This window comes from Paralichthys olivaceus, chromosome 22 (assembly GCF_024713975.1).
Source record: "Paralichthys olivaceus isolate ysfri-2021 chromosome 22, ASM2471397v2, whole genome shotgun sequence".
NCBI classification, from domain to species: domain Eukaryota; kingdom Metazoa; phylum Chordata; class Actinopteri; order Pleuronectiformes; family Paralichthyidae; genus Paralichthys; species Paralichthys olivaceus.
The window spans coordinates 2056409-2069243 of record NC_091114.1 but is presented as its reverse complement, the minus strand read 5'-3'; the positions used below and the strand labels follow the sequence as shown (position 1 = coordinate 2069243).

The 12835-nt window shown below is 38.9% G+C and overlaps 2 protein-coding genes across 2 annotated transcripts in view; both read right to left on the bottom strand.

Moving 5' to 3' along the window:
* The window catches only part of zanl (zonadhesin, like), a 32482-nt gene extending 25859 nt beyond the window's left edge, over positions 1-6623 (bottom strand). Inside the window, exons 1-11 of the mRNA XM_020100060.2 lie at positions 6536-6623; positions 5586-5611; positions 4593-4742; positions 4161-4426; positions 3277-3361; positions 3046-3198; positions 2037-2204; positions 1850-1947; positions 1191-1269; positions 358-1077; positions 62-255 (exon numbers count right to left, since the gene is read on the bottom strand). Of these exons, the coding sequence (XP_019955619.2) occupies positions 62-255; positions 358-1077; positions 1191-1269; positions 1850-1947; positions 2037-2204; positions 3046-3198; positions 3277-3361; positions 4161-4426; positions 4593-4742; positions 5586-5611; positions 6536-6606 (2010 nt within the window). The 5' untranslated portion in view covers positions 6607-6623. The remainder of the gene's footprint in view (positions 1-61; positions 256-357; positions 1078-1190; positions 1270-1849; positions 1948-2036; positions 2205-3045; positions 3199-3276; positions 3362-4160; positions 4427-4592; positions 4743-5585; positions 5612-6535) is intronic.
* A 2444-nt stretch (positions 6624-9067) lies between these two features.
* LOC109637605 (general transcription factor II-I repeat domain-containing protein 2-like) lies at positions 9068-11868 on the bottom strand. Its single transcript, XM_069518813.1, is given in 2 exon segments — positions 9068-10910; positions 10912-11868. Coding segments are annotated over 2 exon segments (900 nt in total). The 5' UTR covers positions 11361-11868; the 3' UTR covers positions 9068-10459.
* Positions 11869-12835: the final 967 nt, after the last annotated feature.

Genomic DNA, 12835 nt, shown 5'->3' with positions numbered 1-12835 from the left:
GTCATTACATTTTTTAGAATAAAGATGAAAGTATATTGTAATATAAGCTCCAACATATAACCTCATAGTAGTTATTCTGGTCATCCAAACAGCCACATTTCTCCAGTGGCACACAGCGCCATCCCTTGAAGACAAACCCTGGTTTGCAGAAGCAGCCACTGATACAGGAGCCAGAACAGTTGGTGGAAGGCTCAATACAAGTGGGGATACAAGCAGGGCCACAATCTATATACTCTGCATCAGGAGGGCATGGGTCTGTATAGAAGAAAGAAAAGGAATGGGTTGCTTTACAAGAAAGAAAGAAAAAAAGAAATAAATAAAGATGTAATTGGAAAACTTTCAAAAGACATGTCATACTTGGTGGCTTTGTAGTTGGTCCAGGAGTTGTTGGTTTTGGTGTAGTTGGTCCAGGAGTAGTTGGTTTTGGTGTAGTTGGTCCTGGAGTTGTTGGTTTTGGCGTTGTCGGTCCAGGAGTAGTTGTTTTTTGTGTAGTTGGTCCAGGAGTTGTTGGTTTTGGTGTTGTTGGCCCTGGAGTTGTTGGTTTTGGCGTTGTCGGTCCAGGAGTTGCTGGTTTTGGTGTAGTTGGTCCTGGTGTTGTAGGTTTTGGCGGAGTTTGTCCTGGTGTTGTTAGTTTTGGTGTAGTTGGCCCAGGAGTTGTTGGCTTAGGCGTAGTTGGTCCAGGAGTTGTTGGTTTTGGTGTGGTTGGTCTTGGAGTTGTTGGTTTAGGTGTAGTTTGTCCAGGAGTTGTCGGTTTAGGCGTAGTTGGTCCTGGAGTTGTTGGTTTTTGTGTGGTCGGTCTTGGAGTTGTTGGTTTAGGCGTAGTTGGTCCAGAAGTAGTTGGTTTAGGCGTAGTTGGTCCAGGAGTTATTGGTTTTGCTGTGGTGGGTCTTGGAGTAGTTGGTTTAGGTGTAGTTGGTACAGGAGTTGTTGGTTTTGCTGTGGTCGGTCTTAGAGTAGTTGGTTTAGGTGTAGTTGGTCTAAGAGTTGTTGGTTTTGCTGTGGTTGGTCCTGGAGTTGTTGGTTGAGGTGTACTTGGTCTTGGAGTTGTTACTGGTGGAAGAGGAGTTGTTGGCTGAGCTATAAAAGAAAAATAGATGACAAATAGGGGAAAAAATCTGCTATTGACTAAACCAATTTGTGTTTCAGGTGGTGTATAGAGTAACTTGAATTCCCTCTGGTTAGTTTCTCACCTTTGCAGGCCATGATACACACCGCATCAATGGCAATATCTGTCTCAGGAGTCTCTCCAAAGGTACCCACAATCACAAACTGGAATACATATACAACACATTAATTTATTTATGTTAGTTGATGTTATAATAATAATAAACTTTATTCATTTAGCACCTTTCCAAAACAAGGTTTACAAGGTGCTTTACATGATAAAAACAGGAATCATAAAAGTTTAATTACAAGAACAGTCTTAATAGAGCAGCATAACAAGTAAAAAACATACTAAGAAAGGAAAATAAATAAATACATATATAAATACAATATATTACATTAATAGAGAATGACAGGAAGGTTAGTCTATACAAGTGCGTTTTAAGAAGACCTTAAATGAGGTGATACATTTCGCCATTCTGCTCTCTGTGGCAGAATAAAATCATTAAACACAAAAGACTTATTTGAAAGAGATCTCATACACTTAGTAGACCTGTCTTAAAAATGTTTGGAATTTTGGCATGGGATACTGGAGGAGGATCGCAGGTAATATGAATAAGAGTGAATGGTGTGACTGTACAAGGAGAGAGGTAGCTAGATGAATACCTGTTCCTTCTATCAGTAATTACAACAGGGGTGGTATGTGGACACACATACAGATACACAGAGACAAACTAATGTTTACCTGAATAGCAGCACTTCCGAGGTAGCGGACTTCTGCAGGCTTCCAGCCTTGACCCTGGTTGCCACTCAAGGTAAAAAGAGTAGGTCCAATGCTTCCACCTGTGTAAATAGAGCCAAACAATTATTTTGATTTTTTCTTGTTTTTATTTCTTTCAACTTATGCAAATAATAATACATGTTTTCTTTACTTGTGGTGATGGTGTGGACACTGATCTTCATGGTGGTGCTGGTGCCATACAGGTAGTAGTGGAAGAAGAGTTCCAGACATCCAGAGTTGGGGGTCAATAGAGGACTTCTAATCTGCGAACTGACTCCAGGGATAGCCTCAGAAGAATCCAACAACATGTAGGCACCAACTACAAATTGAATGGTCAAAAATAAATGCCATTCAGAATAAAATAACAAAATAAAAAAGACTGCATTATGTTTATCTATAAGATATTTATTCTGTATGCTACAATAATGTATGTACATTGCATTTAACAACAAAAGGGCAAAACTTGTGAATGCTAATTAGAAGCTTTTTTCTTCTTCAATTGACTCTTCTTCTGTGTATTCACTGGTGAGGTTATTGTACGTTAAGTTATCTGTCATCATTTACTCATGAGTATAATTTATTTATTTACATATTGTATCTATTTGGTTTACAGTATAATATGGTATATACCACAAGTTCTTATTCATATCACATTCCATGTTATAGGTTAAAAATGGTAAATGAAAAGAAGGATTTTAGATGCAGATCTGGCAGAAAGTAGAACATCACAATTTGATTTTTGCCTAACTAAATTTTATTACATGATGGTTTTGAGACTAGAATTACTGCTGAATGCTTGAAAGTCTATTCAGCTAATTTCCCTTTCAGTTCTGGTTGAATAATGGAAATGTTTTGCAGTACATTATGATCTCACAATAAAGTTGACCTTGATCCGTTTTAAATAAATCATTCTATCTATCTCTGAGCATTAATTCTTGAGTTATGACCACAAACATGTTTGGTTACAGTCATTTTTACGTTCAGATTTTGGAGAATCTAATTCAATTCATGTTTGAATCCCAGTGAATGTGTGTTTTTTTTTTTTCATTTTAAAAAAATGGACTGAGAAATGAGAAATTAAAAAATGGGTGTTCAGACTGCATACTCTGTCAAACTTCCTTACAATGATCTCCAAACAGACTCATAAAAGAACCCCTTACATCCAGGTTTAGAGAAGTCATCATCGGGTCCAGTTCCAGGGGTATCTGTTGGTCCAATCCACTGGTCAAAGCCAAACACATCATTATTCTCAGTTTGTGTTGTCCAACCACACAGGTCACCAAGAGTGTCGAAATCGCAGCTAGAAACACAAGCTGTGGGCAAAATGATCCACTGGTGAGAAAGCAATATTTCTTGTGTGTGTACATTTGTGTGCGTGTGTGAAAACTCACAGGGGCATGCTCCTTCAGTGATAACAATGTTGTCCAAAGATGAATCACAGGAAGAGGTCAAGCCTCTCTGAGCCTCGAATACAATCTAAAGAGACCAGAGAAAATGTATCACCCTAAAGCCACAAGATAAATGCTCATAGTCACTTGTCTCAGGTTGCTTAGTGCATGGAAGGAGGACCTTGAACATGCCTTCATTCACATTTTCTTTTTACCAGTTTTTTGGAGTAGAAATTGTTTAAAATTTTGAATTAAAACTACACTACTGTACTGTTTTGTACTGTATTGTACGCTACTGTACTGCTACTATTTTTTTCCCTTCACCAATGTATTGTACTGAACTGTGCTGCATTCTACTGTATTGTACTGTACTGTACAGCTAGCCATCTTTGTGAATATTAATTGTGTATTGGAGAGGCATTACAGAGGATGTTAAATTGTTTTTTTTATTCGATAAATGTATCTCAACATTAAAATTTTGATGACAAATTTGAATTTTATACCAGTTTCAAAATAGAATAAACAGGCAACTATATGCATGAGAATTTATGCTAATTTTCCCTCCAATTCTCCCAATATATTTAGGAAACAATTCAGTTTCTGTCAAAGCACTGCAGACGTGGGATTCTCAGTGTTAGCACAATGGCAAATAATTGAATAAAGGTAGTGTAGAATATAAGTATTCAAAAAAGAGTTGGTCAGGATAAACAGTTTCAGACTTAAATGAAACGCAAATGTTGATAGATTCTTTGGTATTTAAGAACTTTAACAGTTAATTCTGAATGAATATATAACATTTCCAAACGAATGTTAGTTGCCCCCTTTGCCACTGTCATCTATCAGTCTCCATTATTTATTTTCAAAGCAACATCTCCAATGACACTCACAGTGACGCTCTGACTACCAGGTTTGGACACAGTGATGGAGCTCTTCAGCCAGGACGGACTCTGGATTCCAGTCTTCTTCCAGACCTCTTCCTCTGCACTGAGACTCTTGACCAGAACCCTTAACACATTCTGAGAATCTGAGCCGTACATGTAGTATCGAAACTCGACACAGATCTGAGAGGCCGATGATGAGAGGGCTGGGCTCAGCAGACGAGCTTTCTGCCCATTAGACAGATTGTCACACTCATGGTAGATGTAGAATCCATCTGCAGACAGAATTTGATAACAAATCCAAATTCAGTGTTTCCACCCTAGAACTCAAAATTCACCTTAATCATGGCCTAACTGTCAATAAAGTAAATGTACAGAAATGAAATATTTGTTCAGAATATAAAGTTACATAAAGAAGAATATATAAAGTTCAGGACTGACTTCCATCAGGGTAGTCTCCGCTCGGTCCGGTGCCCACTGTTGGGGTTGGACCTTTATGTCGGGTCCAGTCACCATTGTCTGTGGGGTCCTGTACGAACCTGCAGAACGGCTCACTGTTCTGGTTAAAGTCACAGGAAGTCAGCACTTCAGCTGGAGACACACAAACACAACACAGAGACAAAGACAAGTGGATATTACAGGATTAGGGTTGAAGAGCAGCAATTTCATGTCATGTCATTAAATTTCATGTCATTAACCAACCAAACAATTGGTGGTTATTATGATAAAGACTTAAACAGACATTGTTTGGTCTTGTTTGTTATATATTGCTATATTTTGCAGAGTTATCAGTATTCTTATTATCATCGTCTTATATTCAACTGACTACAAATTTAATGTATCTAATGTGATGAGAGTTAACAGGACTGAGTTTGCTGTGGATGTTATTATGATTGTTATATATGAAATATATTTTATAAATGTATAAACACACACATATGGCAATCATAGTTTATCATTGATAGTGGAGATAAGGAGCTGTACAGAGGTAAAGCCCACATCATCTCAAGGACAATGTAATAGAAACTGTGCACTCCAAGTTTAAAGGGCCAGTGTGTAAGATTTAGCTGAAAGGGAACTATTGGCAGAAATTGAATGTAGAATAATCCTCATGATGTTTTCACTAGTTTATTTCATCTAAATTGTATGAATTGTAGTTTTCTTTATCCTAGAAGGGGCCCTTTATATTTATTGATCTATCAATCAACCAATCAATCAACTTTGTATAGCCCATATTCATTCATTTTCGTTTTATCTTCTCTCATTCTATTGTTATAGAATGACAATAACTAACTTTGATGTTGCTTTTTTTTTATCCTTTTTTATCCTTCTTGTACAGCACTTTGGTCAACTCTTGTCTGTTTTAAAATGTGCTCAAGAAATACATTTGATTTGATTTTGATTTGAATGTGTTTTGAAGATTCAACAACCTACCATCTTCTCTTTGTGTGTTCTGCAGACTGTAAAAGATGAGAATACATAGGACAAGATTCAAGTTAAAGGTGAAGTAAAAGTTATAGTATAGACATGTAAAATTGCCATGAAAAAAAAGGGAAACAAATTATTGCTGTAAACGAACATGCTTTTCATTACAAGCTCCATTAATCTTTTGGTTAATGGATAACCTGCTCATCATCCTGCGCCACAGTTGCTCACTAAGGATATCAATATATAAATATTACTAAGTTTGAATTTATTTTAAAAAGTATAAGAAACACCTTGATGGTTGTGTGAGGGAAGTCCAGAGTGTAAGACTTGAAATATAAAATGTTTTACATGAACTACTGTCAGCTGACATAAAAATAAATGATATAGAGCAGAATAGAATAGAATGCCTTTAATGTCATCACACAATGAAGCATGATGAAATTACAGCAGCTACCACTGAAAGGTGCATTTAGTAAAAGAAGACATAAAATATAACAATAAAAATAAAACATGTTTACAGGAAAGAAATGTTAAAAAATATACAAAATAGTGCAAAAAGAGGTGCAAAAGGAGGTAGTTGTGGTTGGACAGTATTAACATTATACGAAAATATATATATATAACGTAATTGAAATGTTTTTTGATCATGTGTGTACCAACCAAGGCCACATACTATTTCACTTGGTGACCCTGTAACCTTTCTCTAATTGTATGCACAGTTAAGTCTCCAAAAACTAAAAAAAAAAACGCTCTAGACCTTTCATAGCATAATAATAAAAATATACACAGAAGACATCAGTGAGGATTTTAGAAATGCTGCTGTGAGTCCACAATCCCCATGCTCCCAGAACATTCTGACAGTAAGAAAGTCTGAGAAATGATTTGCATAATTACATTTTTCATAAATTATAAATTCATGTAGTTATTTATTATATCATCCTTTGGGACAGACTCACCTGTGCTGTGCCCCACCTGCTCTGCAGCCACACATCCATAAGAAGGAAATTAGAAACTTTAATGTGTCCATGGCTAACCGTTGGTTAGAAGGACGAAAGAACAGAGTTGACAGAGCTATATAGGGGGCTCGGTTGGGTCAGGGGCGTGCTGTGTGGAAAACCAGGCGGATGCGTTGGGAGGGTGGTTTGGATGCTGAATTGCTGCATTACTTGATGTTGCAAAATGTGTAAATTAGTAACTGTGAGTGATAGGGACAGGGTGTGTTCTCTTTGGGTGTGACTTTGTGGGTGTGTATCTGAGCCTGTGTGTGTTTATGCTCTCTGACCTCTCAGCAGTTCACAGGGTGGGTGGGGATGCTCATCAAACACTATAGTATGAAGCTTATTGTGTTATAAACAGAATACTTTGATCACTTATACTCAAGTCACTGACTAAACATGACTCAAGCCTTTTATCAAGTATTCGTGCCCTCTCTAGACCGTCAAAATAGTGATCTGTCAGTGATGGACTCCAAGGCCCAGCAAATTAAGACATTAGATATGTGACAGCTGAGCTCAGCTATAGAATGTCCAGTAATTAATAACTAAATAAATATAAATAACTCCTACGTGTGGGTCATTAAGACATCAACATTATTTAGCCAGGTGAGCTATGATGTCACAGACAGGTGAACTCTGATGTGATGTGTGTATTTAAAAAAGAAAAGACAGACAGGATGACAAAAGAGATTAAGGCGCACATACACAAGAAAAAGTGTTAAATTTCGATCATTTACCATTTACATCCAACCAAATATTCTAAACCTATACTACCCATACCTATACATCCTATAATGGATGACCAGAAATGGGATCATTATTTAAACAACATGAATGAGATAAGATATCTGAGGTTCACTTACAAGGTCTTGCATTAGGTCTTGAACAGTAGGAGTTTATACACTGATAGGAACATAGACAGTTCATTAAGAAAAACACAAATACTGTCTTTGTGAAGACAAAGATTTTTTTTGCCTCTTCCATGTTAGCATTGATATTTTTAATCAAAATACTACCTAATATTTTATATTTTTGTTAAAAATACTGTAAAATACTTTCTCTGAGACGTCTATGTGATGACATCATGAATGAAAATCGATATACGCAACCTCTGATTGGTGTCTACTCAGTCATTTGCCCAGGCTTGTTGGGATGAGAACATGGAGGTTCAAAAATTGATGATCCAGCACAAAGCCAGATGCAAAGAAGAATAAGCACAATTTGTTGACAGTTCTCCATTGATTTTTAGCATAAATTGCTACAATTCTTAACATTCCAGTTAGGTTTTGGTGTTCGTTTTAGTATCCTAGGCTATATCAAATTTATGGAGTGTTCCAGGTAACTATTCAACCCATTCAATATATATAGTTTTCAATGTAATTTCATGTGATACTGAACCCCAAAATCGCCCCTTCTCATTGAGGAGTTGCTGCACATAGATGCACTGTATGAATGTATGTGTGGATGGCAAAAACTGTACTGTAAGGTGCTTTGAGTGGTCATCAAGACTGGAAAAATAAAACAAAGCCCAAATACAGCCCAAAAATACAGCATATTAGCCAACAATGGTGGTAACTATTGTTAAGGCATGGCAGGTTGTGTTCAGCAGGCAATATGACAATCATGCACACTTTATACATGATGCATTGAAGGGCCATGTTAAGTATGTTTGCATCTGATCATATTTGTGTCTCACAGTTGATCATACAGAATCAAGCATTGTTTGTGTGTCCACATTTATATATATCTCAAAGAGATTAGGGAAACAGTGGCATGAAGCAAGGAGGAGGTTATGATAGTTTTACATTTAGAATGAACAACAGCATATGCATGATTCACTATAAATACACATTATGTATATACATATTTATGTGTGTGTGTGTATATATATATAGAACCAAATGATGTTGTTTTGAGCCAGTCTAAGTTTACAGATGTGTCCAATGTCGCTGTGTGTGTGTGTATGTGTGTGTGTCAGCAAGAGCGAGCAAAAGAGGTAGAGAGACGAGTCAGGAGAGTCTGAATAAATCTTGTGCAGCATGTGAAAGATTTGGTGATGTGGTGATCAGTGTTGCTGTTGTGGCGGTGGTGACAAACAAATCAACAAGAGAAAAAATAAGTTGAATTCATGGTGAAACTGCATTAGCTCAGAGGACATAAGCTGCATAGGAGGTGCTTCATATGTGGCCCAGCTAAATAAGGCTGCTCCACTTAAGGTTAAAAGAGTTCAACCGACAGAATCTCCCCATGGTTAAACAATAATGTTAATGACAGTAAGAGGCTCTGTCAGGCAGCTGACGTAAAATGGAGGGAAAAGGATCATAGTTCACTGCAATATATACAAAGAACGATGACAAAAGACACAAAAGATTGACGTTTCAAAGAATAACAGCCAAGATTGCATTTATTGTAAACACAGATCACATGAGTTTTACAAGACTGTCAGACAGTGTAACTCCCCCACCTTATGCATTGACCCTGTACACTGTAGCATTTTTAAAGTGAATGTTTGACAAGGCTTCAAGCAATTTTCTATAGGTTATACATATTTATACACGCCTGCATTTGGTGACATCGTTAGATGTGTAATATTCCAGGGAGATTAAAGGTACAGTGTGTAGAATTTAGTGACATCTAGTGGTGAAATTGTATGTTGCAGCTGAACACCCCTCACCTCACCCTCCCCTTCCAAACATGACAAAGAACCTGTAGAAGCCTTCAGTTGTCATAAAAACTCCAGTCCAGTCTGGACTACTGTAAAAAACATGGCGGCCTCCGCAGTGACGACCCCCTCGTAAATATAAAATATCTAAATAAAAGCCCTATGAGATGAATTGTGATTTGTGAATATGGGCTATACAAATAACTTTTTTTGAATGGTTGATTGATTGATCGATAAATATAAAGGGCACATTCTAGGACAGGGGTGTTTTCTTGCTGCCCTGTTACTATAACAATAATCCTTTGAATTTGTCAGGTTAAGAAACCCACATTACTCCATTGATCAACAATCAAACTCTTCAAGTAAATAAAGAAAAATATTATCAAAACACAAGTTATGACATTACATTTGTTAAAAAAAATTTTGACACAGTCGAGAGGGTCAGAATAACATACAACCAACCAGCTGCTAAGAACATCTGTGACAGATGTAGCATTTTACAAAAATAAATGGCTGCACACAGCCTTGCAGGAGTAAATTCATTGATCATGTTCATGTTCAAACACAAAACAAAATGCAAGCACAATCATTAAATTGCACTCAGTTGAACTATTCTTATTCTTGGTCGAAATACATTATATTACTGTCTATTTTAATTAGGTTTTTAAAAATGCTTACCAATCTATTTTCTGGCCAGATGTCTGACACCGTTTTCCTTTGGCCAGTGTGTCAATGTCTGGTTTTAGCTCTTGTGCTGTGGCAATCCGTAAAACAGCGTGGAGGTTGTTATCAGCGATACGTGATCTGTGCTTGGTTTTGTTTAGATTCATTATTGAAAACATCTGTTCGCACAGATAGGTGCTCCCAAACATAGACAGAACACGGGCAGTATGAAGTCGAAGCTGTGGCATCACATCAGGGGGCAGTAGGCGGTAAAAGTCCTCGATTGCAGCATCCTGGAACTTTGCTCTCAGGCCACTGTCGCTTTGAAGCTCGATTAATTCCAGCTGAAGGTGATGAGGAACACTGCTGACATCGGTGCTGAAAGGACTGGCAAAGATGGCAAAGCTCCAGTGCTGTGATCTGAAGTCAGAGAAGCGGCGACCAAACTCATCCATTAACTGACTCAGTTTGGTAGCCAACCTGGCACATGAAAAAACACCCGGAACTGAGGCCGAGATGTTCTGACAAACAGAAAAGTGGGCAAGATTGTCCTGTTCCACTTAATACTTCCATAGGTCAAGTTTACGCTGGAACCATGTGATCATGTCGGACATCTGCGTGATGATTTGTTTGCGTCCCTGCAGCTTCTGATTCAGTTGGGCGAGATGCTCAGTTACGTCACATAACATAGCAAAATCACACAGCCAGTTTGGATCTGACAGTTCAGACAGGGGTTTTCCTTTATTCTGCATGAAAACGGCAATGTCTTCCCTAAGCTCAAAAAATCGTTTGAGGATTTTGCTCTTACTCAGCCACCGCACTTTTGTATGGTACGGCACGTCTCCGTGCTCTGAGCCAATCTCCTGCAAGAACAGCTGGAACTGGCGGTGATTCAGGCCATGCACCCGAATGAAGTTCACTGTTTTCATGACTGTGGTCATTATATTATCCATCCCCAGCACCTTTCCATACAAAGCTTCTTGGTGGATAATGCAATGATAGGTTATCAGAGGCATGTGGGTTACTTTTTTGCATTTTCTCCTTCATTAATCCAACCAAGCCCGTTTGTCCTCCACGCATTGCAGGTGCACCATCTGTAGTTAATCCCACCAACTTTTCCCAGGGCAATCCAGTTTTACTAAAGGACTTCACCACCGCTTCATAAATATCCCGTCCCGTTGTGGTCCCATGCATGGCAGCTACATCCAAGAGCTCCTCGGTGACAGAGAGGTCCGACTTCACGCCTCTAATAAAAATGGATAGCTGTGCCGTGTCCGTGTTGTCTGTGCTTTCATCAACAGCTAATGAAAAAGCAGTGTAACTGCGTGACTCTTCGGCCAGCTGTGTTGACAGGTTTCCTGCTAGCTCCTTGACTCGGTCCGTGATGGTGTTTCTTGACAAACTGACATTTTTAAAAGTCTGTATCTGGTCGGGGCACACCTGCTCACACACCTTCAGCATGCACTGCTTCAAAAAGGCACCCTGTGAAAAAGACTTTGAAGCGCGGACGATTTCTTCAGCCACAATAAAGCTAGCTTTCACTGCCGCATCGTTTTTGGCTGTGGCTTTTGTGAACACATTCTGTTGCGATCACAGTTTGCCTTTTAATTCTTTGGCAATTTGTGGTTTTTCTTGAAGGCTAACTGTGGCGGTGGGGTATGGTTAGGGCGCCAACTGCTGGACAACAGGGAGGAGTGGCTCAGCTGGTGATCCGACAGCTGGGCAGAATCAGGTAATCAGGGCAATCAATAAAAGCATGCTTGTAACCTGGTTCTGTCTCTGGTAGTAGGCTGGCGTCCCGAGACACAAGCGGAGCAGATGCACATACTTTGGCGGGCGGGGTGTATCACAGGAGTGTGGATTGCAAGACCCGCGAAGAGACAGCTATAAATATATTGAAGTGTGTATGTTCAGTTGTGAGAGTAATAAAAGACTCAACGAAACGCCTTCTCTCCTCCCGTCCTTCCCCGGAGTGGGCCGAGTATTCCCACACTAACTTTAGCATACTTCAAAATGCCAACGTAGATTATACTCTTTGACGACAGACAACGCCTCATAACACACAAGACATACCGGTTTTTCTCCTTGAAGCACAAACATATATTCGCCTTCCCATCTTTCATGAAACAGCCTTCCGTCTGCATCAATCTTTCGCTTCCTGGACATTTTGAGATCATTTGTGGATATTTCTCAATGTGCCCAATCTCACTTGTCGCATTAATTAAACACTGATGTGGACACTGCGATCTAGTGGCAGGATGACGTCACTTCACGGGTAACATAATCGCCATGCATTGTGGGAAATGTAGTTTATGGTCAATGCACGATTTGAAGCAACATAGACCCATTTTAAGACAACCTTTTTTTAAAGACCAATTAAGCACTCGTGGGCCACATAAAATGACGTGGGGCCTTGAGATTGACTCATTTGGACAAAGAAAACTACAATTCATACAATTTAGATGATTGTGCTTTATTCCCGAAACACAGGCTCAGTCTGTTGAGATTCTTTCCAAGTATGACTCAGAAATCCAGCCAGCTGTGCACCGGATAAATTACCTCCCATTTTAAGAAAACTCCATACATTTTAATTCAAACACTGGTAATCCCAACAGTGCTCCTCCCAAAGGTAAAACTCCAGCAAAGAAGTGCTTTGCTGCTCCACCAACTTCTCCCAGTCTTGCAGACAATATTCCCTCAAAGAAATCACAACCCTGAATCTGCTCAACCACCCATCCTGTCATCTCTCCTCTGCTGTCTATTCCGAAACAGTCAAATATGAGACTAGTTTACAATTGATGTACACTGCTTGGACTTCCTGCAAACAATTCATCCAGTAGATTATCCAGCAGTTTACTGACTTGGGAACCCAAATACTCCATGAACTGGGGATTCTATACCAGCAAAACCCAGAGGCTGACACAGCAGTGGAGTCT